This window comes from Rana temporaria, chromosome 2, assembly GCF_905171775.1.
Source record: "Rana temporaria chromosome 2, aRanTem1.1, whole genome shotgun sequence".
NCBI lineage: Eukaryota > Metazoa > Chordata > Amphibia > Anura > Ranidae > Rana > Rana temporaria.
Window position 1 is genome coordinate 238273924 of NC_053490.1, and position 27631 is coordinate 238301554.

The window sequence follows — 27631 nt, forward strand, 5'->3', positions numbered from 1 at the left end:
AGAAACCAGTAAGACAGTCAGATAACTAATATTTTTACAAGAAGGTGAAGAATGGCAGCCATGTATTTCTATCATGACAGGTTTCATTTAACGTTAATGTTATAGTTCCAAGTGTAGTAATATGTGAATTCTCCATGTAGTTTTATTTTGTTTGTAGTTGCACTACCGCTTGCATACACGTTATAAGTGTAATACTCATCTTCATATGCTTAAAATGTTTCAAATGCTGTTTGGATATTAGTGTTCAAAATTGTTATATTTAAGTCAATGCCTATTATATGGTAACAGTGTCAAAAAGACATGCAATAATTGTTTTACTTTTTATAGTGAAGGACATTGTTTTGTATGGGAGAAAAATATAATGAAATGAATCAGGCAAAAAACTGTAGCTCTAACTGGAGACATTCCACATCCTGGACAAACAGAGGCAGCTGCAGAGAACGTTGTTTCGTGAACACTAATTTAGGTGAACGGAAGGCAAGGATGTAAGCAGCCTGGCTTCATTTCACATTCTATTATTTGTTCCAAGAAAATAATGAAAAATAAGAAGCAAGCAGAAATTGTAATAATCTGGACCATTCTTAGGATACAGGTTTGCTACTATAATAATTGTATTTTTCCAAAAAGCAGCAAAATAAGCAAAGAATAAAACATGTCTCAGATTTGTAAAATAAAACAATTTTTGAAACAAATACAAATACAAAGTGTCACTTCTGTTACTCATAATCTTATGAATCCACATTAAAGATTAAACCAAATGTATAAAATAAGTATGCATCCACACTGGTAGCACATACAAGTCTCCAACAGGTCTGTTATCCAGTTCACTGCTCTGGGTGACCTGAATCTTTGGGCAAATTAATATGCACATGTTGACCCAACTTCCTGACTTGAGTACATTGCCCTACCTCCAAAGTTCCACTATTGGCCACTGAGGCATCAAAGTGATAGGTTAACAGTGTGGTTTAGGAGACTGGAGAGTGAAGGACCATGTTTTTAATGAAGAAAACTGGTCCAATATTTACATATTAGTGTACCTCATGATTCAGGCACCTGAGGGAAGTCGTAGCCCAGCATGGACTAGACACTTATTTTACATCTTGGATTTATTTAAGCGTGCTTTCAATTATCAGAATTCGGTGAGCTGCAATCATATTTGAAAAAACATTTGCATGCAATCTATACACAGCACATTAAAAATAATAGTAAAAAATATAACAGGAGACTAGAAATCAACTAAAGCAACATCTACCTTTAATATAAGAAGTGCACAAGACATCTAGGCTAGAAAGGCTATGCTACTGAAGAATCAATTAAATAAAGACATACTTGCATTTAAATAGGGTAAAAGTGCTGTTAATAAAGAAAAAAACTAAATCAATATGTAGTGTCAACAGTCAGCATGACGGTACAAAAATACAAATAAATTGTATAAAGGGGATTTACAATGGAGAGATTTGTCTGTCTTTCAGTGATGTCCAAGTTAACAAAATAGTTCCTGTAAGGTAGCAAATAAAATATAGGCAGATGCTGCTGCAGATCAATTTTAGCTCACATTTACCTGATTTAGTTACAGTTTTCACATTTCTACGTGCTTACATATTCCATATTTTCAGGGTCAGATTGCACACACTTGCATTTTGTTCTATGTTGCAATCAACATTTCTGAACCAGATTTCTTTGACTTAAGTACCAGAACAATTCAAAGAAAAAATGTATTACGTGTATAGCTATATTGCTTGCATTTTTGGACTACTAAAGCATCATGACATAGATTTACTCAACAAATCCCATGTCCATACACAATAAAAACTACAGCTATTAAAAAAAAAAAAAAAAGTATGCAGCTTAAAATAATAGGGCCAGATTCACGTAGAATCGCGGCGGCATAACGTATCTATGATACGTTACGCCGCTGCAAGTTTTCATCGCAAGTGCCTGATTCACAAAGCACTTGCGATGAAAACTGCCTCCGGCGCAAGGCGGGCCAATTCAAATGGGCGTGTGCCATTTAAATTAAGCGCGCTCCCGCACCGGACCTACTGCGCATGCTCCGTTTTGCAATTCCCGTCGTGCTTTGCGCGCCGTGACGTCATTTTTTCGAACGGCGACGCGTGTAGCGTACTTCCGTATTCCCGGACGTGTTACGCAAACAACGTTAAATTTTAAATTTCGACACGGGAACGACGGCCATACTTTAGACAGCAATACGATTGCTGACTAAAGTCAGGGCACCCAAAACGACTAAATTTGCGACGGGAAACTAGACTAGCGGCGACGTAGCGAACGCGAAAATCCGTTGTGGATCGCCGTAAATCCTAATTTGCATACCCGACGCTGGTTTACGACGCGAACTCCCCCCAGTGGCGGCCGCGGTACTGCATCCTAAGATCCGACAGTGTAAAACAATTACACCTGTCGGATCTTAGGGATATCTATGCGTAACTGATTCTATGAAGAAACAGAGATACGACGGCGTATCAGGAGATACGACGGCGTATCAGGAGATACGACGGTGTATCAGGAGATACGACGGCGTATCAGGAGATACGACGGCGTATCCCCTTTGTGAATCTGGCCCATAGTTTATATACTCTGCATGGAAAGTCAAAGTGCTTCTGCAAGAAGGAGTAAAATTGACTTTGGAGTAATTGCTTTGAATACGCAGTCAGAAAAACAAGTATTACCCCATGAAAAAAACTGCCACACTTTTGAAAGTTTGAGCATGCAGCCATAGAGTCTCTAAATATGGAGGTGGAGAGCTTAGGAAGAACCAGGAAGGAAATTTCCTTATGAGGAAGTAAGCTGACCGATAATTAGTGTGGCACAGTCTCAGTGGATAGGGCCAGATGGTAAGATGGTGTATTCAATGACAAAGACCTTCAGGAGGAGAAAAAGTGGAATTAAATTGATTGCCCAGGGTTTGCGTTAAGATGAGACTCAGGATGTCCCCTGCTGCACCTGAATCGATGAAACTCTGCACTGGTGAGGTTTGTCACAGCATTAGAGGGGGGCAAGAACAAAAATGGTGAATGTAGGCTTAAAACTGTCTAGTATCTCACCCCAGAAAGAACTAGACTCCGGAGTTTCCCAGGTAATAACATTTAGAGAAAAAAATACCCTTCTCCCCACAACAGATACACAACCCCTGGATGTGTCTCCATGAAATGTTCCTCTGGGGCGAGGCAGGTTCTGCCCCACTCCCGGAGCTTCTAGGGGGGAAAGAGTCTCTGGAGATGAAGCCAACGGATCAACAGAGTAGACTGGTGGAAGTTGCAGGAGGAAAGTGGAAGAGTTGGCATGTTGGCACAGAAGCCAATGTTGGGAATGCTACCTGAAGATTCTGATGCAACTGTTCAAGGCTGTTTGACAGGCTCTGCACGAAGGCCATTATTTTGGGTTTGGTTTGACTCTTGGCAGTCCAATCTTCAGGCCAATGCCTGGGCCTGGGCTTCCTCAGATAAGGGTGCATCAGTAGTGTTTATTTTAAGGGTCCCATTAAAATAGTCACAAAACAAGCATGAAGAGTTGAACCAGATCATATGCCAACTGGACTCACCAGAGCCTAAGGGATGGCTGACATTCAACACGGACATTCTCACTATGGTATGGGTGAATCCCTGTCCTAAGTCGCTTCCAGAGATACTTCCATACATTGTAGGAAGATGAAGACCAAGGAGAGATGAAAGGATGTGCCCCATAGCAAGAGCTCATGGAAGCAGAGTTGGCAAACAGAGTAAGCCAGGAATGATAGTAAGAATCAACATGTGGAGTGTACCAAAAACCGTGCCTGTGGCAAGGAGCAATAGGCAGAGAGTACCAGGAGCAATGACTGCAGTTAGGAGTGACAGGTGGATTTGTACCATGAACCTTGTCCTGTAGCCAAGAATGACAGCTGGTTTGTACCAGAAGCAGTCTCTGTGACCAGAAGAGACAGATACAAAGAACAGTGCCTGCAGCCAGAAGCGACAGGTGGAGTGTACCAGGTGCAGTGCCTACAGCCAGGAGTGACAGGTGAAGTGGACCAAGAGAAGTGTCTGTGACCAGAATTGGCAAGTGAAGCATATATAAAGTAGACCTGGGAGGTAGCAGAGGCACAGGGAGGCTTAGGAACTGGGGGGGGGGGGCACACAAGGGTAGGCTAGTACACATGTGGGGGCTAGGTGACTGCATGAGCAAGCATTTTACAGGCAACCAGCCATGGAGTTCACCAACCTTTTAAGAATGTCCCTCTTTAGCTGCTACTGTGACACCCGTGGTAAAATCCAGAAGTGTGCTTGGTCACACTCCATAGGAGGCATACTACTGGAGTGAGAAAGATAGTGAGCCAATCCAAACTGATAACCTTGTGTGCTTGCTTGTTTGAGTTTGCACATCTCATTGATTATTCTAACAGAAATGTTCTGGGTTCATGGGGTTTATGGGTGTCAGAAAAAAAATAGAACAAAGTGGTCCAGTGTAAGCTTTTGATCTGTAATATTTACACTATCTACGTCTCCTCCAGGGCTCCATATCTTATGTTGCAAAGTACACCTTTACCAGAAAAGGGGCAACAACACATCTGCACACATACTTAAAAATTAAAAACTATTTTAAAAAAAAAGAACCCCAGATTCAGCCAGAAATGTTAAAGAACAAATAAATTATGCAAATAAATAAAATGTTAAAGTTTTTTGTAACTTCTGAGATTTGACAAAATTCTGTGTATATAAATGCTCTCCTGGCAACCCAACAACCAGAATAATACGAGGTAAACACAGGAGTCATGAATTCTGTGTGGGGAGGTGAAGAAAATGAGTTATGCAAGTTAAAAGCACTTCCAAAATGGTATTTTCTTTTTGATGCTCCAGATAACATATTTGCTATAGGCACATCATTTAGTGACTAAAATAATTCTTTACATATTTAGGGAGCTACTAGATGCAGTGATCTAGTTTGGCATGGCTTAATGCTGAATGTTTACATTGTATCTGCATCTAATGCCCTGTACACACAATCAGAATTATGTTCAAGCTGTCTTGCATACACACTGTCAGACCAAATTCCGACTGTCCAAAATGCAGTGATGTACAACACTACGACGAGCCAAGAAAAATGAAGTTCAATGCTTCCGAGCATGCGTCGACTTGATTCTGAGCATGCATGCTTTTTTTCTCAGTCTGAGTTCCATACAGACGAACAGAATTGCCGATTTTATTTATTTTTTTAGATGAAAAAAAATTCTAAGAGAACATGTTCTCTTTCCAAGTCCATCGGAATTTCCGATGGAAAAACTCAGATGGGACACACACACTGTCGGAATATTCGATGAAAAAATTGCATCTGACTTTTTCTCTCGGAAATTCCGATTGTGTGTACAAGGCATAACATGTTGACCCCAATACACCCAGGAGAACAAAAAGTACATAATAATTAACTCACAAATTGCATCGGTTACAAGGACAGTGCCATCTCTCAGGTTACAGAGGGTTTAACATATACAGGAAACCAAGTGGACCGGTGGGGGATAGTGGGCACAACATCTTACAACATCAACATTTTACAATATTTAGTGGGACTTTCTTGGTGCCAGACACACAATTTCCAAAAATATATATATATTTTTATTGATGGGCTGCAAAATTCTTGCAAAAAAAAAAAAAAAATGTGTATAATCACATCATATTCACTAAAATTTTGACATATACAGTACAGTAGAAATCTAAATGTTTCCCTTTTCGTGCATTCCATTTGGTGTTTAGTACTTCATACATTTACTTGCAATATTTGCTACATAAGAGCATAATCCCTTCACGTTTTTAAAATAAATCTTGTTCCTACTGTACATGGATACAATTTTCACTCTATTTTGATACATTTTTCAGTTAACTTCTTTATAAACAAGAAAAATTTCATTCGAATGAATAACTGGGATGGCTGCGGGAGGAAAACCAAACAGTTCAATGGGAACCTAAGGAAGAACATGGGTAAGTCAAAGTATATGGAAAGATTGCTGACAAATTTAAGCCATTGGTGCATTTCTACCCTCTATGGTTCCAACCACCAGTGTGCCCCTATCCCTTATGGTACATGTTTTAATGAAATGATCCCCGTTTCTGAAGGAACTACAAAAGCAGAAAGAGGCGCTCTAGAGGAAAATTGCACTGTGGAAAATTTGTATCCATGTAGGAACAACATTTGTGTAAAAAATTTTAAGGAATTATACACTATTGCAACAATTATTGCAAGTAAATGTATGGGGCACTAAACACATGACAGGGGATAGGCGACTAGGGATATTTCCTTAACTCTACAGCACCAGTTTTAATTTAATTAAATATGGTGTAATACGAAGGAAATTGTTTTCATTTGCAAAGATTGTACAGTCTATGAAAAAAATATATGTTTGTTCATGGAAAAAAGAGTGCGATTAATGTCTGTCCAGCTAAAATAAATATTGCATATTCTGGGCACTGAGGGTTTCATTTGACAATGACCAGTCTGCTATCTTTACCCAACCATACCTTCCTAAAAACTGCAGTACTTGCTTGTTTCATCCCCTTCATTACCAGGCCATTTTTTGAAGCTGCAATACTTTGACAATCACTTGGTGATGAGACACTGTATCCAAATTAATTTATTACATTTTTTGAGACAGATAGAGCTTTTATTGGTGGTATATAATAACCCCTGGGTCTTTATTTTTTAGCTGATTAAAGAAAGACAAAAAAAATACAGTTTCCCTTACTTCGTTTTAAAATATATCAAGCAAAAATGCCGGTACAGCATGAACACCCCCCAAAAAGACCCCATTTTGGAAAGTGGACATCCCAATGAGATTCTAATGAATCTCATTCACTGGGTTTACCTCCATCGTAAAAAACTAATGTGTTGGCCACTCACTGGCACTTGGTAAAAAGAGCAAGAGCCAGCAGCTGTGGAAGGTAGGGATATTAGCGTTCACGTGATGGGAATATCAAATAAGCTTTTGGTCACTGCAAAGAATGACACTGGATAGGAGAAACTAAGGTTTTTTTGTGCTATAAGTCCCGGTTCAAATTTGTGCAATGTGAGAACCCTGCAAATCTACTGAGGGTTCCCGTACCCGACTTGCAATGCAGTTCACACTGCCATATGCAAACTGCTTGGAGTGTCAATACAATGTTAATGACACCCCATTTCAGTTTGCATATTCCACTGCGAACTGACAGTTTGGACATGAATCGGATTGCTAAGGTGTCAACACTCAATGTGATCCGATTCTGGTGTAGACTAAAAGAAGGGTCCTGTGCGAGTCTGGTTAGAATGCGATGCAAATTCAGCCATACTATCTGTATGGCTGAAACCGAAACGCACGGACATTGCATGTGATTTGCACTGCAGAGCGCACTAATGTGAACCAGCACAACAATGTAATTCAGGATCCTGCCTTATGGAAGAAGGGACAATCTTTACCTATTGAAATATATCAGTTCAATTTCTCCATCAGAATATGGTATGGTCAAATGGCTACTACCACCTTTACCTTCTGCTTACATATAAAGACAGCATATTTAATTGCTGCAAGCAAGAGGCCATCAATCAGTTCACTCATCAGTGAACAGTGTTCGTCTATGAAATTTATATCAGTTGTGTCTGGTGAAAGTCAAAGTTGTGTCTGGTACCACTCCTGTTGTGCTTTTCTTAGTAGTGGGAGAACCTTACATTGGTGGTCAATGAAGAAATGGGTTCTTATTAGTGGTCAGTGGAAATCTTCTGCTATAAGTTGATGGTTAGTGGAAGAGTGCTCCCTTACATTGGTGGTTAGGGAAAAGAATGCACCCCCTTACAGAACACTAACATCATCACTGGTGTCAGTGGTAACTTTCCTGAGTATGCGCATTGGCAAAGTGGGAAAAAATCTTAATTATAACTATTTATAAAAAAAAATACTTTCTGCCTCCTCCTATCCCTGCCTAACCGGAATAAAAAAATATCTGCATATTTACCAATTTTAATGTGCTCCAGACCCCTGTCAACTTGATCCCACAGCTCCAGCTTCCAGTGTCACTGAGCGCTCACAATGACTGGGACCTTAGCAGCCTTTGGGCGATTATACAGCTCCCAAAATTCACACCCTGGAATTTGCAGCTGTTGAGTGCTCCTTTCACAGAGCTACAGGACCATATGAGTGGACCATATGAGTGTAAAAATAGGTCAGTACACTTTTTATACAGGTTAGAGAGGATAGGTAGGGGGAAAGGAACATTTTTAAGAATTGTTATAGTTAGGGTTTTCTTCTACTTTAAGAAACTGCAAGCAAACTCTAGAAGAACCCTTCTGAAGAAACATTAATCTAAAATTCTACTATTCTAGAATAATAATCTAATGTTCTTTATTGTTCCATAATGAGACAGCTCCTATACAAACTTACAAAAGGTTGTTTTAAGGCTACAAAATAAGTTCTTGAATATGCATGCACAATCCACCTGAACTCAGGCATATGTGCAAGGTCGCACTTTCACACAAACAGTATAGAAGTGTGAATAGTTACTGTGTTTAGGATATTGAGCAGGGCAGGAAAGGCACATCACAGAGACATCCAACAGCAGCTCTAATAATAGTGCTTTTCAACATGCCTTATAAAATCATTCTATAACTATGCTCCTCTTTACATACATTGCCAGATCCACCTGGAAATGACAGGGTTGTAAGTCTGAAATCCAAAGTCTGCAGACACCTTTTAGGATCAATCCATAAAAAGATATGTTGGTTTAAAGTGCAATTTTCTTCAGAACTGCAGGCATTTGACACACCTCAAAGTGTCAGATGCTTAAATTTCCAGTGGTCGGTTTAATTCTGCAAGACAGCAAAGAAGAGCTGTAAAATGCTATTGCCAAGTATTTTAACCTCCTCACGCCTGTGGGTAAAACAATTCTTAATGCTTAAGCCCAATTTTTCAATGTTTACATGTGTTAGTAAAACCATACATACTGTATCATCACAACTACTGTGTGCATCCAGGTGGATTACCTTGTTTTTTTTCCCAAGACGAACTGGGCTTTCATTTGGTAGTAAATAGTTATGGATATCTCCAGATTTTTTTTATCATCTAGGGAAAACTAACCCAAAAATAGTAAAAAAAAAAAAACACTTTTTTTTAAATTTAAATGTAAATTTCTTGATAACCTACCACCAAAAAACAACTAAAAATAAATTCTCCTGCTCTCAATGATCGTAGCGATACCACATACAGTTGTGTGAAAAAGTATTTGCCCCTTTCTGATTTTTTATTTTTTTTGCATATCTGTCACACTTAACTCAGATCATCAAACACGTTTTATTATTACACAAAGATAACCAGAGTAAATACAAAATGCATTTTTTAAATGAAAATTATGGTTTCATTTATTATGGCAAACCTGCCTGGATTTATGTGAAAAAGTAATTGCCCCCTAGATCTAAAAACTGGTTGTGCCACCCTTGCGATAACTGGCAATGAGTCTTTCACATTTTTGTGGAGGAATTTTGGCCTACTCTTCTTTGCAGAAATGTTTTAATTCAGCCACATTGGAGGGTTTTCATGCATTAACGGCCTGTGTAAGGTCATGATACAACATCTCAATTGGATTTAAGTCTGGGCTTTGACTAGGCCACGCCAAAACCTATATTTTGCTTTGCTTGAACCATTTGGAGTTGGACTTGCTGTTGTGTTTCGGATCATTGTCCTGCTGCATAACCCAAGTGCACTTGAGCCTGAGGTGACAAACTGATGGTAGGACATTCTCTTTAGGATTTTCTGGTAGAGCTCATAATTCATGGTTCCATCAATTATGGTAAGTCGTCCAGGTCCTGAAGCTGCAAAGCAGCCCCAGACGATGTCTGACTGTTATGATGTTCTTGTTATAAAATGCTGTATTAGTTTGATGCCAGATGTAATGGGAGGCACACCTTCCAAAAATATTTTTCTTTTGTCTCATCAGTCCACAGAATATTTACCTAAAATTCTTGGGGACAATCAAGATGTTTTTTGTTTTTTTTCTTTTTGGTCAGCAGTGACTTTGGCCTTGGAACTCGGGATTCCATTTTTGCCCAGTCTCTTTCATATTGTTGAATCATGAACACTGATCCTACCTGAGGCAAGTGAGGTGACCCAGAAAGGGACGTTCTGGGTCCTGATCTTTAGAACTGAGCCCTCAGTGAGACCCCGGTCTCTGTCCTGTAAGTGTGCTCAAGAGAGATATGCAGCCACACAGAAAAAAGTCCAGTGAGGCCACATATTTGCGCAAGGTCAGCATGAAGGGTTTAAGCTACATAGCAGAGGTGTTCTTTGGTTGTTATGCTCGTTTTGCTTACTTGTACCTAGACTAAACATAAAATACTATTGTTACTGCAATGTACTTTAAAGCCACACGTGTTTTGGTTCCATCTGCTTCTGCCCGCTTATACTTGGTGAAAAAAGAAGGGCCATATGATCTTTTTTTTGTCTTTTCATTTTAAATTAGAAAACATCAGGTAAATGTGAAAATAAGTGAAGACAGCTGCATAACGTGTGGGGGTTGCAAGGAAGTATAAAAAACTATAGATGGCTAAAGGCTGGAGTTCTGCTTCAAAGTGCTGAAGAGTTTTTACCTTAATGCATTCTCTGAATTAAGGGACAAACCTTTTGATTGCAGCTCCCCTCACCAGCTTATACTTATCTGAACCCAATCTCAATGCAGTGATTTGAATGATAGCAGCGGCTCTCTCCCTCCTCATAGATTCAGAGATAACAGCTGTCTATCACAGGCAGTGAGGAGGGAGCACGAGTGCCCCATAGCAACCGGCTTGCTATGGTGGGTGTTTGACGGGAGGGAGGAGCCAGGAGTGCCAGCAGGGGACACGAGCATAGGAGTATCAGGGCTGCTCTGTGAAAAATCATAGTACAGATCAGGTAAGTATAACATGTTCGTTGTTTAGTAATGTCCATCTCTTTGTGACCTGATGGACCATAGCGCACCAGGCTTTTCTGTCCTCCATTGCCTCCCAGAGCTTGTTTAACTTCATGATCATTGTTTCAATGATGCCATCTATCCATCTTGTTTTATGTCATCATCTTCTCTTTTTCCTTCCATGTTTCCCAGCACCAGGGTATTTTCCAATGAGTCCTCTCTTCGCATTAGGTGGCCAAAGTATTTGAGTTCCAGCGAATATTCAAGGTTGATTTCCTTCAAGATTGACTGGTTTGATCTCCTTGCCGTCCAAGGGAATTTCAAGAGTCCTCTCTAACACCATATTTCAAAAGCATAAATTATTTGGTTTGGTATTCAGCCTTCTTTATGGTCCAACTTTCACAGCCATAGCCATAAGCCATTTTTATTTTTTAATAACAAATATATTATACTTCATGAACACCTCATTTAGTGTAATGCACACAATAGGCATTTACAGAAGTTTAGAGGCAGGGGCATTTAGAGGCAGACCCCCCCCCCACCAAAATCGCATTCTGGAGAAAAGGCGTCAGAGAATATAGTTTGCATGTGGCCTTATTATGCAAATTTCAATGTTTAGCTTCTGAATCAGACATTGACTTCTCCAGCTCCCAGACCTTGCTATTGTCTGACATACATAATGGCCTCACCAACTAACATAAAATTGCGAAACACGTACATTTTAATTTTCATAGCAGAGCTTCAGTTTACTGGTTTTTAATTAGACTGACTACTGGAACACTTTTAGGGTACAGTGGGTTGACTATATAAAACCAGAAAGCCTTCTAGTGCAAACAATTTACAATACCCACAACTGCAAGACAATTGAATTATTTCACAAACTTTTAAAATTTTAGCATATGGTAAGAAGCATATGACTGCTACCTTGCAAATGTTCAACGATATGTGATAACCTTCTGTTCTGAAAAGGCAATTACTTTAATTGATTTTATTCCTGGCTGAAAATTTGGTTACATATTATCAAACACGGATTATAGGACATATAACCTCAGTCCTCTTGTTGCGTTTGGTTATCTCCACCTTAGATGTTTAAAAGCCGATGCCAGAATGAAACAGGCTGACTCAAACATAGCTCTACTCTCTACCAGTAGCTAGGGAGTAACTGGAATTAATGAGCTATGTTAATGCAGCAAATAACCATCTGTTGTATTTAAAGAGTTTATACTCAAAGATTTAATGAGGGACAAACATAAGAGGATTCATTTTGGATCACATCTCTGCACTATATTATGGTTATGAACTTGCTAATCTTCCCCCAGTCTCTGAAAATGGGCAAAACAGCATGCTGTATTTATGAAATGAACATTTGTGTATTTGTATGGATGCAAAGCAAAATCTTAAAAACACAGGATGGAAGAAAAGCAATCCGTTTATTTTTTTGATATTATCAAACTAAAACAGTTTTCACTATGTTGAACCATCAAGCAGCCCAGCATTACGGAAGACTCTATTTATATAAAAGAGAACCTGTCGTTATCCAGGTGATCACAGCAAATAAAGGCTGTGTGGACAATTTAAATTGGATTGTTTTAAATATTCTTGAACAATGAATGCATTCAGATTGTTGAGGGAAAAAAATATATCTGAAACAGCATAGCTGTTTTGATGTAGCAGGGACAAAGTTCAAAGAGAGGTTTTGTTTTTTTGCTATGCGTGTCCCCACAGTGTGGAATTGCAGTCCCTGTTTGTCCTGGTGACCACTGTTTAAAAAAAAAACAGTTAGGGAATATCTACTATTCAGTACACTTGTTACTATGACAGCTGTGTAGAGATATCCTCTAAAGCCCTGTACACGCGTTCGGTTTGTCCGATGAAAACAGACCGATGGACTGTTTTCATCGGACAAACTGATCGTGTGTGGGCCCCATCGGTTGGTTTTCCATCGGTGAAAAAAAATAGAACTTGTTTTACATTTTTCATATGGATAAAAAAACGATAGAAAAAAAACAATCGTCTGTGTGGAAGTCCATCGGTCAAAAATCCATGAACGCGCAGAATCAAGTAGACGCATGCTCAGAAGCACTGAACTTAATTTTTCTCGGCACGTCGTAGTGTTTTACATCACCGCGTTTTGGCACGGTCGGATTTTTGACTGATGGTGTGTAGGCAAGACTGATGAAAGTCAGCTTCATCGGATATCCAACTAAAAAATCCATCGGTATAGATTCCATCAGATGTCCGATCGTGTGTACGAGGCTTTACTCCCTCCCAGAGGCGATTCAGTTTGCACGTGTTGCGCTATATACGTTTCTCACTCACTCACTCACTCACTCACTCACTCACTCCCTGTAGTATACACAGAACAGGAGGGACAAGAAACCTTCTTAACAGGACACAGCAAAACATGAACTGACAATGGTTTTAATTAGGGTTGTCCCGATACCACTTTTTTAGGACCGAGTACAAGTACCGATACTTTTTTTCATGTACTCGCCGATACCGATTACCGATACTTTTTTTAAATGCAGCCATGTCTCCCCCCCAAATGCAGCTGTCTGTGTCTCCCAATTGCAGCTGTCTGTGTCTCCCCCCCAAATGCAGCCTTGTGTAGGGCTCATCCCCCCCCCCCCCGCCGTCTAGGACACAGCGCGAACCCGATGTCTGTAAATAGCCGCTGACGCGGTTCTTTAATCATGTGATCGGCCGTGTCCAATCACAGCCGGTCACATGTAAATGCGGAGGTGCCGTAAATCAGACCTCCTCTAACAGAATGTGTGGCGAGGAGAGCCGATCAGCAGCATCAACTCGCTGGGGAGAACAGGAAAGGTAATCGGGGCACTAATCATCAGTGCCCTGATTACATTAAAGCTGCAGCAGTGCCACCAATCAGTGCAAATGAGTGACATCAATCAGTGACTTATTATCAGGTATTTCCTGGTTGGCTACATTTAGTACAACAACAGAGTCACTTCAAAGTTGCTCCTTGCACTGCCTTAGACTGGCATCTCATGCTGCTTCTCCTCCTACACTCTCAGCTCTGCTATACAGTGGACTGAAAGATTCTGATACCAAGCCAAGTTTAGGTTCACTTGCACTGCTTGTAGTAAAAAAAAGTGAGAGAGCTTCATTGGAAACTGTATTAACCACTTTCCACCTGCTCACAGTAGCTTTAATGCAGGCAGGTTACAGCTACAGGTCAGATGACATACCTAAACATCACCCGGAAACCTGCACACTGGCTCGCTGCTCCCACAACTGCTGTGTCCACCACACTGGGGGTTGTGGCTCCCAATACTTGCCTCCTTTGAACGGCCAGGGTATCATGTGAAAATATGCAGAAAATAGAAAGGTCATCCCCTCGCCGTCTAGTTGTTCGGCGCTCAGGGAACATAACAGCTTTAATTTGAATAGCTGTATGTTCCCCGCCGCGCGTCGTCATAGCCCCTCCCCCTTGTCCGGCACTTTGATAGACAGATAACCCGTCCAATCCTGCCTATCAAAGTGCCCGGACAAGGGGGAGGAGCTATGACGACGCGCGGCGGGGAACATACAGCTATTCAAATTAAAGCGGTTATGTTCCCTGAGCGCCAAACAACTAGACGGCGGGGGGATGACCTTTCTATTTTCTGCATATTTTCACATGATACCCTGGCACGTGCAAACAACTAGACGGCGGCAGCAGTTCTTCTCCAGTGGTATGTTATACATACCCGAGGACTGCTGTGCTCTCCGCTTTCCGATCCCACCTCCTCTCCGCCTTCAGATCCCGCCTCCTCTCCACCTTCCGATCCCGCCTCCTTAGTCTGCTCTCCGACCGCTCCCCGCCCCCTCTCTGCCCCCACTCAGGAGAAAAAAAAATAAAGTATCGGGGGAAGCATCGGGAGCATTTGCGCGAGTACAAGTACTCGCGCAAATGCTCAGTATCGGTCCCGATACCGATACTAGTATCGGGACAACCCTAGTTTTAATGGTTTTAATATTGATCTGAAAAAAGTTTGGACTATACATACAACATCTCTTTTGGATCATACTAGGGCTATATACTGTAGGTCGGGAAATGTTCGTCAACATAAAGGAAAATATAAGTTAATTTAAAACTGGGTGCCTAAAGAAATTTTACTAATGTTTAAAACTTCAACACCTCTAGTAACCAGCTGCCGTAATAAATGCCGTAATTAACATGACACACACAAAAAAAACACATCTTTTATTAAATTTCCAATAAAGGCAGCATACAAAAATATGTGCATGGATAGAACTAAGAAGTATACAGCACCCAACAGGAGTGGGTGGGGGGGGGGGACCCAAAGATTGCATGCAAGACAATGTCTTAGCAATATTAAACATCAACAAAAGTGCCTGTGGAGGGACTATCTACCCAGCTTGACAAAACCTTCTGAATTTGTTTTGTACACCCTCCATTGTTATATGTTTCCTGGTATAGAGGTAATTTAGAGTTAGCCAGTTATATCCAGAAGCGGATCGTGGGTGCAGAGGATTTTTACCAGCACATAGTAATAGCCTTCTTAGCATAAAATAGCAATACGTTTAGCAGGGTTCTCACCACTACTGTGTTAGCAAGGTCCTCTACCAGGCCCAACAAGTAATACCTAGGAATAGGAGAAAGTTGTACATGCATCATGGAAATGATAGCCAGAGACACTCGAGATAGGCCAAAAAATTTGAAAAAAATATTCAGTCAAAAGTGTGCATCTCCAGCAAGCACAGGACATACTCTTATTCATCCTATGAAGCCTGTACGGCAGACACTAAATGAGAGAAAGTCCCAGAGCTCAGACCAATCAACCTCATCCAATTCAGGGACAAGAGAAAACAATTCAGGCATAGCTGCCATAATGAGGCATTGACACAACTTAGAGGTGAAAATATGCATTCTTAACTTAAAAAATGACCTTTTATTACTCTCAACCTCCTTCACTGTCAGACCAGCGCTGCAGCCACAGATCGAATGATAGTTTCTCAGCAGTGTCATTTGACAGAAGTCAATCTACTTATCTGACTATTGTCATAGTTACATAGAGAACAAGTTCAGTGCTTGTAACCTTTCCTCATAACTAATGTCCAGCAGTCCCTTTATTAGTTTTGTTGCCCTTCTCTGGACTCTCTCCAGTTCCAGCACATCCTTCCTGAGGACTGGTGCCCAGAACTGGACAGCATACTCCAGATGCGGCCGGACCAGAGTCTTGTAGAGTGGGAGAATTATCGTTTTATCTCTGGAGTTAATCTCCTTTTTAATGAATGCAAATATTATGTTTGCTTTGCTTGCAGCAGATTGCCTGGGGGGTCCTAGGAGATGACAGACTCAGCAATGGAATGCAATTGCTGAGTCTTTTATCTACTAGGACCCCCAGGACCTTTTCCATCCTAGATTCCCCCCAGAGGTTCTCCCCCAGTGAGTAAATTGCATTCATATTTTTGCCACCCAAATGCATTTTTTTAAATTTTTCTACATTAAACCTCCTTTGCCATTTTGCCCACCCATTAATTTGTTCAGATCTTCTTTCAAGGTTTCCACATCCTGCGGATAAGTTATTGCCCTGCTTAGCTTAGTGTTCTCCCCAAATACAGAGAATGACCTGTTTATCCCATCCTCCAGGTTGTTTATGAATAAATTAAATAGGATTGGTCCCAGGACAGAACCCTGGGGGACCCCACTTTTCACCCGGACCATTCCAAGTACTCCCTATTTATCATTACCCTGTGAATTTGCCCCTATAGCCAGTTTTCAATCCATGTACTAAACCTATGGCCAATGCCAACGGATCTTACTTACTGTATTGCTTTTTGGCAAAATCCAGATATACAACGTCTACGGGCCTTCCTTTATTCGGATGGCAACTCATCTTCTCATAGAAGGTTAATAGATTGGTTTGGCAAGAACCATTCTTCATGAATTCATGCAGATTACTGCTAATGATATAATTTTCATTACTAAAATCTTGTATATAGTCCCTTATCATCCTCTCCAAAAGCTTGCACACAATTGATGTTAGGCCAACTCGTCTAATTCCCAGGGATGTATTGTAGCCCTTTTTTAAATATTGGTGCTACATTGGCTTTTCTCCAATCAGCTGGTACCATTCCAGTCAGTATACTGTTGGTAAAAATTAGGAACAATGGTCTGTCAATTATTTGACTGAGTTTCTTAAGGACTCTCAGGTGCAAGCCATTTGGTCCTGATGACTTATTAGTGTTAAGTTTTTCAGCAGTTTTTGTCGAACAGGGAGGCCCACACACAGGTCAAAATTCAGCTGATCCCTGCTGAACCAGCCACGTTTATATCCATGTGTACCCAGCTTAAGAAATTATATAATGAAAAAATAGATTACAGGGCCATGTAGAGGATACATATGAATAAGGCTAGCGCTCAGGGTCACTTTAAAGCTGGACTGCAGACACAAATAAAAGACAAAAACTTAATGCAGCTTTGTAATCATTACCACATGTATAACTATTTTTTTGCAATGCAAGCCGTGTCATTACCTAAATTTTACTTCACATCAGCATCTTGAAGTCTACTGTACATATGGTAATTCAGAGCAAAGGGAGGAAGAGGGAAAAGCAGAATAAGGAGCCAATTAGGTGCACTGCAGCATAGGGAGCATGATGATATTATGAGAAAGCAGAGTGACAGAGAGATGATCATCAGTGCTTTTTCTCCACCCATGATTTAGTTTTTAGTCACTGCGTAGGAATGAGGAAGGGACCTGTACATGAAAGTGAAACTGCAGCAAAGAAAGATCAGGTCCTCTCCCCTGTAAGACAGAGCTGTTGGTCATTTGGCTGGAGTTTAGCTTGACAGGAGAAGTCCAGGCGAAACCTAAACTAATGCTAAAACCTGCTCTGTTAGACATTCTAAGCATAATTTATCTAACCCTGTAAAGCAAAACTCACTGTACTCATCTATTCTGCACCCGATCCGAGCCGGTCTCCAGCGGCGGATGCTGTGTGCAAGAGAGGACCGAAATGAATAGGAAGCGACGTTACCCATAGACTTATTATGGGGCTTCTGTTGTTGGATGCCCCTTCTGCACCTGCCTACACAGCGAAGCCGTGGCTGACAGCTGATGGGGTTAGATAGATTAGGTTTAGAATGTGGCACAGAGGCGGTTTAGCGTTAGTTAGGTTTTTGCCTAGATTTCTCCTTTAACATTGTCAAAATGTATTTTCACTTAAATCAGATCAAACTGTGATATTATAAAAAACATCCTCCTGAACATACCAAGAAACCCACATGGAGGTCTGTGGAGTTAAATTAATGCAAAGCCAAAAGCCATGTTTTTACTATCTCTGTTAAACAAAAGTAGCATGTTTCTACTTATTATGGGGGGAAAAAAACAACATGAACCAGGTACATGGTATTTTTATCTAGGGTTCTAATACAAAACAGTATCTGACAAGACTAATAAAAGCAAACAAAATAGTATGGTGATATATTTCTTCATGGTCACTGCCTGCACTGGTGAGGAAAGATAAGACATCCATTATTATATGCATTTAATTTAACTGCTTTAATTATGTAATCATATAATTATCCTAGATGTAATCCTAACTCTGCACAGCACCATGGGAGTAGCTGGCATTATATAAAACAATTATTTATTGCTGTAAATTGATTCTTGTTGATATGATTATCGCATTTGTTGAGATCCTACATTTCCATAACAATCAGGTTTGACAGGGTTAGTCCTGAATTATGCTTGTTGCAATTTGGACACAAAGACCTAACAGGTTTTGTAAAGCTCCATACAGTAGTTTGTTTTCCTGCAACTGTACCTGCTGGACTCTCCATAAGCATACTTCTTTTATAATTGCCTTAAGTTACAAGCTTTACCGAGCTATTTAGGATAACTAACGTGAATTCAGACACTTCAATTGGCAGATATTTCACAATAAGGGATTTCAAAGTGTTCTATACGCTGTCCAAGAAAACCCCAAGGCTTTCAGATCAATTTAATGTTGCTTACACCAGTAACTGGACTTCGCACCCTCTATTTGTATTTAATTCAACCTCCCTACAACAATAATTTCAGTTTAAATAATAAGGATACTTGTTAGCGTAAATTACACTTTTGTTTATGCCCTAAGGCTTTAATTTACTGTATGTGGCTGCAAGTGCTGGTATATATTGTACTAGTTTCTTGAAAAAACAAAAAAAGATAAATGAAATAATGTGTGAGAAACATTTTCACACAGGATTGCTTCTTAATTATCAAATTCTTTATCATTCCCAAGGAAATTAGTTTGCATGTTGCCATTTGCAAATAAAGAAAGTGATATCACAGGTTTTCTTACCACACAATTCAAAGCCATACCCCTTAAACAGAATTTGTCAGGTTAAAAGTGGAAGCTACAATTGCAAAAATAAAAATCTGGCAGAGTTTCCAACCATTCTCTATTTAATCCAAAAATATATAAAGTTTTTGTATAAAGCACATGAGCTGAATCTGGCCTGCCAGGCCATTTCATGTGGCCCCTTAACCACTTAAGGACCGCCTCCTGCACATTTACGTCGGCAGAATGGCACGGCTGGGCACATGCACGTACAGGTACGTCCTGTACTAGTACCCAGCCGTGGGTCCTGCGATCGGTCCCCGGAGCTGAAGAACGGGGAGAGCTGTGTGCAAATGCAGCTTACCCGTTCTGCACTGTGGCAGCGGCATCGATCGTGTGATCCCTTTTATAGGGATACACAATCGATGACGTCAAACCTACAGCCACACCCCCCTACAGTTGTAAACACACATGAGGTCACACATAACCCCATCAGCGCCCCCTGTGGTTAACTCCCAAACTGCAATTGTCATTTTCACAGTAAACAATGCATTTTAAATGCATTTTTTGCTGTTAAATGACAACAGTCACAAAAATGTGTCAAAATTGTCCGAAGTGTCCGCCATAATGTCGCAGTCACGAAAAAAAATCGATGATCGCCGCCATTAGTAGTAAAACATTTTTTTTTTATAAAAATGCAATAAAACTATACCCTATATTGTAAACGCTATAAATTTAGGTAGAAGAATATGTATCGGCCTAAACTGAGGGAAAAAAATGTTTTATGTATTTTTGGGGGATATTTATTATAGCAAAAATTAAAAAATATTGCATTTTTTTCAAAATTGTCGCTCTATTTTTGTTTATAGCGAAAAAACAGCAGAGGTGATCAAATACCACCAAAATAAATCTCTATTTGTGGGGAAAAAAAGGACACCAATTTTGTTTGGGAGCCACGCCGCACGACTGCGCAATTGTCTGTTAAAGCGACGCAGTGCTGAATCGCAAAACCTGGCCGGGTCCTTTAGCTGCATTTTGGTCCGGGTCTTAAGTGGTTAAACCCAGGGCTTTTTTTGTGGGATAGGCCATTACATGGTAAGTGCACAGATACTGACCAATGATCTACCTGCAAGTTAGAGAGCGCGAGACAGAGCTGCCTATACTGCCGGAAGGTACTGGAGCCAGGCCAGGTAGGTGAGATGCAAGGAAGCTTTTAGAGAAGGGGGAGAGATGAGGGCTGTGGAGGGAGATGTGTGCAGAGGTTAGGGATGGGGGAGAGTGGTGCAGAGATCAGAGCAGTGGAAGTGAGATGTGGATAGCACGTGAAAGAGCTCAACCCTGCACACTTTGCATAGGGCAACCCTGAACCCTGTAATCTATGCATAGGGAAACCCAGAACTTTACACACTGTGCATAGGGCACCCCCTGAACTCTGCACATAATGTACTCCTGGTATTGATCTCCCCTTTAAGATTCTTCACTGTTCGTGAAATTTGGCCACACCCACCATTCAATGCGGTTCGGTGGGGGGAGACTTCCTGCACCTATTCTCTGAGAAAAAAAAAGCCCTGGATACATTTCGATAGTCTTACAGATACAACAGGCCCTTTGAGGGGCACACATAATGGTAGTGCATTTTCCGAAATGAAATTGAGTTTGATACCGCTGCTTTAAAGGAAACTCTTCCAGTTATGAATATGGGAGATTATGTTGCAAGCATACCACATAACAGAGGTTCGAATCATTTTCTATCCCAAACATTTAAAACATTTTTGGTTCATTATATTTTAAAGAAAACCTGTCAAATTCTGAGTGTGGGAGCTGATATTTACATCCATTTTTTTGAAGGTTCTTGCACCAAGGCAGTTATAATAACACTTCATAACTGACTCCCTGACCTAAATCAGTGTTATAGCAGACATTTGATATGCACATGCTTGCTGTCGGTCAGTGACTAAACCATGTAGTGAATGAAGCATACAGAAACCAGCTCTGAAGTGGTATGCTCTGTTCTGTCCATGTCGACTTGCAGCAAGTTAAAAGTCAAAGTGATCTTAAATTTACTCTTTGGGACAATTTATAATGGGAAGTAGATATATTGTAACTATCTGATTTTCAACAGTCACTGCAACATTTTCTTCACGCTACACTACACTTAAAAAAAATACAGAACAAACTGTGGAAGCTGCCATGTGCCATAAAGTATGCTTTATCTGATTGGAGTGAGTACTCTGCGATTAGAGGAAAGGCCTGTCACAGGTTTTTAATCCATGCAATCAGCATTTCAGAAAATGCATAATATAAAAGTTTAGGGAATTTGACATACTAATCATAGGCACATTTTGATATTTGAGTGGAATTGCACTTTGAGTGGGTTTAAGGAGAACAGTACCATCCTTTTTTTTTTTTTTTTGTAAACATTTTTTCACGTCAGACTCTGCTCACATTTAGCAGCGAGACTAGCTCACGGTTCGACCGCCCATAACGTCTCTCTTGTGGCTTCGCATCATTCGTGGAATTTATTTATATATTTAAGTTCCTTTTCTTCTGTACAATTATAGATTTGACATTTTTAAACCATTAATGACAGATTAACCAGTCTGGCTGCATTGCTTACTATTATAACATGACTAGCCCCCTTTTTTTTTTTTTTCTTTCCCCCATTCCCCCCCCCCCCTTCCCCTCCCCCCTTTCCCCCCTCTCCCTAGATCTGTGTGCCATGCTGTCTTCTTTTTGGTTTCTCACCTATCTGCTTCTACCATTCCCTGGACAAACTTTTCTGTAGATTTAAACACTTTCCATTTTTCCCAAACCACCCTATATTTGTCTTCGCCGCCTGTCTCTCTACAGGCAAGATACTCCATCTCTTCTATATATTCCACCCTTTCTATCCACTCTTTAATTGATGGCCTCTTTGGGTGTAGCCAGTTCTTTGGGATCAGGGCCTTTGCTGCATTTAGCAGCACTGGGACCAACGTTGTTCCATACTGTTTTTTTGTTTTTTCAGTTCCGTGAAACAAACAGGTCAGCGGGCTGCAAAGAATCCTCTCCCCCGTTATTTCTACAATATATTCCAAATTTTTTTTCCAGTATTCCTGCACTCTCGGGCAGTCCCACCATATATGCATAGTTGTTCCTTTTTGCTTACAATTTCTCCAACATAGCTCTGAGTTATTTGGGTGGATCTTACTCATTCTCAATGGGGTCAAGTGCCATCGGACCATACATTTGTAGTTTGCTTCGATGGTAGTGTTGTCCGAGGCATAATTGTATACTGCACCTATCATTTGTTGTTTATCAATCTTTTTACCCATATCGTCTTCCCATTTTTCTAAAAAGGGGAGAGTTTCCTGGGACTCAAGCTCCGTTAGTATCCCATATGCCTTTGATATACCGTGTGACAAGGGTTTATCCATATTGCAAATTTTTTCTATTGGGTGTAGTGTTTTGTCTTCCCTAATTGGTTGTGGTAATGTGCTCACAAAGTGTTTTAACTGCATGTACTCCCATTCACTCATCATGTGTTCCCCTTCTCCTATCTTTATATCCTGTCTTGGTTTAATTTTCCCCCGTGTGACAATATCTTTTAATTTTTTCTCCCCCAGTAGCTTTCCAAAACGTGTTCCATTACCTGGTGGAAAAAAATTTGTGCCTACTAAAGGGATCAGTGGAGAGTTATACTCCCATTTTTCCCGTCTAAAAATTGTGTCCCATATTCTAAGTACGTTCCTTGTTATACTATGTGTATTTGTGCCCAATTCCCTCATTTTAGGTGGTATCCATACATTTCTGTTTAATTGTGTGCTACTTAATATTTCTTCCATTCGTACCCATTTTTTTTTTGTGTATGTATTTGACCATTCTACCAACCTAGCTAAATTAACAGCGAAGTAATATCTTTTTATATCAGGGAGCCCCAACCCCCCTCCTTTTTTTTTCATGCTCAACAATGAGTAACTTAGTCTAGCCTTTTTACCTGTCCATATATATTTCAGGATTACTGATTTGATTACTTTAAAAAAACTTTGCGGTATTTTTATTGGGAGCATTTGAAGTTTATATGTAATCTTCGGTAATATCATCATTTTAAACGCATTGATCTTACCTATCCAAGAGATGTGTTTTTTGGCAAGGTTTTTCAGGTCTTGGTTAATTTCGTTAATTAGGGGGACAAAATTAACCGCGTATAGTTTTTCAAGTGTTGGTGTGATTTTTATTCCTAAATACGTTATAGCTTCTTTTTCCCATGTAAATGGGAACTCTTTCTGTAGTTCTTCAGCTTCTTTTTTATCTATCCCCAAATTCAAAATAACTGTTTTTATCGGGTTTACTTTAAAATTTGAGAGTTCACCGTATTTTTTTATTTCCTTTATGATATTAGGGAGGGATACCCTAAGTTTGGTCACATATAGGAGTATGTCGTCTGCGTACGCCGCCACCTTGTGTTCTTCGTCTCCCACTCTCACCCCCCCTATATCCGGGTTTTCCCGAATTTTTGCTAACAGTGGTTCCAGAGCTATTACATAAAGGAGAGGTGAGAGCGGGCACCCCTGTCTGGTTCCGTTTTTCATTTCGAACACAGACGACATACCCCCGTTGACCTTCACTCTTGCCGTCGGGTGACTATATAGATTCTTCACCCATTTCATGAACCTTGGTCCCAGGCCTATATTTTGTAGGGTTTCCATCATAAACCCCCAGTCGACTCTGTCAAATGCTTTTTCGGCATCTAGAGACATGAGTACGACTGGGGGTTTCTTTTTTGGATCATGTTGCAATAACAGCAGGGTCCTTATGCTATTATCTCTCCCCTCTCTGCCTGTTACGAAACCTGCCTGATCTGTGTTTATTAATTGCGGCATTAAACTTTTTATCCTAGTTGCTAATACTTTCGCATAAACCTTCAAGTCTGCATTTAGCAGTGCGATTGGTCGGTAGTTGGAGCACAGAGTTCCATCTTTTCCTGTTTTAGGGATAATAGTAATATTTGCCAATATGGATTCTTTTCTTATTTCCTCTTCCTCTCCTATTTTATTAAAATAATTACACATCTCTGGGACCAAAAGTTCTTTAAATTTTTTGTAATATATAATCGGCAAGCCATCAGGACCTGGGCTCTTACCACACGGTGTTTCCTGGAAAGCTCTATATATCTCATCTTGAGTTATTGGAGCCTCCAGGGATTCAATGTCATTTTGAGGGATTTTAGGTAATTTCACTTCTTTTAAGTATTCCCTAATTTTCTTTTTTCTAGTATTTTCCTGCTCTTGAGTTTCATTTATTCTTATTGCGTATAATGAACTATAAAAAGTCCGAAAGGATTCCGCAATTTCAGACGTCTTATATTTCATCTGACCGTCTTGATTTTTTATTTTTTCTATGTAATTTTTCTTTTTTTTTTCCCCGGATATTCTCGCTAAATATTTCCCCGGTTTATTCCCCCATTTATATCTCTCTTTTCTAACATTTTTGAATATTTCCCTTGTTTCAACCTTCATCAAATCTCTAAGCTGGACCCTCTTTGCAACAATTTCTTGATATATTTCATTTTCTCCTCGCTCTTTATGCGTTTGTTCCAATTCAAATAGCTCAGTTGTTAATTTTCCCATATTTAATTTTCTTATTTTTTTTTTCCCTGCTCCTATCGAAATTAGTTTCCCTCTAATGTATGCCTTGTGGGCCTCCCATACAGTGGCTACTCTTACTTCAGGAGTATTATTAAGGGTGAAATATTGCTCCAAATCAGTTCTCACTATGTTCTTTACCTCGCTGTCCTCTACCAGTTCTTCATTTAAGTTCCATGATCCTTTTCTTTGCTCTATCTCTTTAAATCTAATTTTTACCATTACCGGGGCATGGTCTGAGATTGTAGTTACCCCTATCGAGGTTTTAACTACCTCTTCCAATAACTCGTGGTCTACCATTATATAGTCCAGTCTTGAATATGTTCCATGCACAGAAGAGTAATAGGTATAGTCCCTTTTATTTGGATATGTTATCCTCCAAGGATCTATTAAACAGTGACTGTGCATTTTTTTCCTTAATATTCTTAACTGTTTAATATTTCGCCTCTGTGCCCCGGACGTACTATCAAGTTGATAGTCCATTGAAAGGTTGAGGTCTCCTGCGAGTATTACATGTCCAAATTTAAAATCCATTAAAGCATTCAAGATCCCCCTCAGGTATTTATGTGGTTGGCTGTTTGGGCAATATATATTTGCTAACGTGTATTTTTTCCCATGGAGTATTCCTTTTAAAAACAAATAGCGGCCTTCCGGGTCCACTTTCCTGTCTTCTACTATGAAGGAGATGTTCTTTCCTATTCCTATGGCGACCCCCTTGGCTCTCTTCTTTGGGGAGTCCCCATAATACCAGGTGGGAACTGCCCGAGAATACAGTCTAACACTAGAATCCAATGTTATGTGAGTCTCTTGCAAAAAAACTATTTCCGCTGAGTACCTTTCAACCTCTCTTAATACCATATGCCTTTTTTCCGGGCAGTTGAGACCTCTTACATTATATGTTAAGAAATTTATATTTGTCATATTTTTCTCTTTTTTTTTTTTTTTCCCTTGTACTTTTCTCAAGTGCATTTGTTTTTCCCTGTTGCATGACACACAGATCTGGGCCTCTTTTCCTAATCTTCCCCTCCCCCACCCAAACCCCTTCTCCCTCCCTCCCTCTCCTCCCCTCCAATCACATCTTGCCCCCTTGTTCTTCATATGGGGCTTTCTCATCTCCTCCCCCTCCCCCTCCCCCCCCCCTTGGTCGACTCCTGACCCTACGGTCATTTGGAGCTTATATATTTTTTATTTTTTTTCCTATTTGGCGCTCCAGGCGCTCTTTTGCTCCTCCAGCCAAGGTGGAATTCTGTTTTGGCCCGATCTCCTATCCCCCAAAAATGGGGAACTGCGGATAGGGTGCTCTCCAGGTCCCCCCTCTCCCCCTCCCCGCTCCTATTGCTTACTATATTAACCCCCCCCATCCCCCTCTCCGCCCGCCCCTCTCCCCTCCCCACCCCCCTCCAACCTCATTAATCTATTTTGGTATTGGAATATCCAATCTCTGACAAAATTCTGGCACTTCCTCTAAAAACCTCAGTCTTGCAGAGCTACCGTTTTTCCTGCCTATTAGGCAGGATGGGAATCCCCAGTTATATTGAATATCATGTTCCCGCAAGACTCCTAGTAATGGTTTTAAGCTTCTTCTTCTGTTTAACGTCTCTTGTGACAGGTCTTGGAATATTTGAATATTATGTTGATCATATTCTAATGATGGCTTCCCTCTCAGTTTTCTCCATAGTTGATTTTTCTCTTCCCAACTTTCAAACCGAACAATAATGTCCCTTGGGTAATCCTGTGCTCTCTCTCTAGCGCGTCTTATCCTATGCACACGTTCTATTTTTAGTGGGGAAGTTGTTTCTCTCTCTAATATTGGATTACAGATGTTTCTGATAATTTCTGGGAGATCCTCAGCCTGTGTTGTTTCTGGAACTCCGCGTATTCTTATATTCTTCCTTCTATCTCTGTTTTCTTGATCTACTAATTTGTACGCCTGTTCTCGTTGGTTTATTTTTAAAGCTTTTATTTCATCTTCTAATTTTTTAACTGAGGTTACATTGTAATCGACTTTTTTCTCCACTTCTTCCACTCTCTCCAATATATGCCCCATATTTCTCTCCATTTTTTCCATTTGTGATTTAAGTGATCTTTCCAAGGCGGCAAACATTCCTTCCATTTCCCTTTTTGTTGGCAAAAGTGTCATGTCCCGCGTTTCTTCCTTATTTCCCTGTTCAAGGTCTGATTCTTTATCTGTTTCTCTGTCTTGATCTGTTCTGGTCTCTGGGAGTGTTTCTAATTCCGCCAAGGTATTATCAAGCCCTTTTTTCTTTTCTTTCTTTTTTTCTTTTTCTACTTGGCCAGCTCTGCCGGTTAATGATTTTTCTATCTGCTGGTTATCTCCGTTTGTCCCGTGGGTCACAAATTTGCACATCGGGCCTGGGCTTTGACTTAGGCGGGGGACCTTTGGGATGGCCACACCTTTCGCTACTTTTCCCCTTGTGGTCATCCTCGCACCTGACTTGTATCAGTGTCCTTTAAAAAGACTATCTCCAAGATCTCCTTTCACAGATTTTCAGGGCTCTGTGGTCTGATTCCTTGCTCTGGTTACTTGTATTATGTGCTGTGTTTTTTCCGTTTTAAACACGTTCTCTGCCAACTCATCTGTATACCATAGGTACTAGAGTCTAATGTGAAATGGGATCTATATATGTTGCGTATTGCACAAGATGATAACTTTTGATGTTTCCTATGTCACAGTTTAAAAATGGCTATGGTGTTTCTGCTCTTTGTCTTTAGATAGAGGTATCCGGTACCCCCCACATGTATGCAACCCCCCTCTTCTATCCTTCTCCGATGCCCGTCTATCTCCAAGACCTCTTTTGACAG

The 27631-nt window shown here is 40.4% G+C and overlaps 1 protein-coding gene across 6 annotated transcripts in view; it reads right to left on the minus strand.

Annotated features, from left to right (window-relative positions):
- MSI2 (musashi RNA binding protein 2) overlaps window positions 1–27631 on the minus strand; it is an 838983-nt gene that overhangs the window by 111651 nt on the left and 699701 nt on the right. For 3 of the 6 annotated variants that reach the window (XM_040336656.1, XM_040336659.1, XM_040336653.1), the window contains one exon: window positions 1330–1353. The exons of the other annotated variants lie outside the window; for them this stretch is intronic. In XM_040336656.1, the coding sequence (XP_040192590.1) occupies window positions 1330–1353 (24 nt within the window). The remainder of the gene's footprint in view (window positions 1–1329; window positions 1354–27631) is intronic. 6 annotated transcript variants of the gene reach the window in all.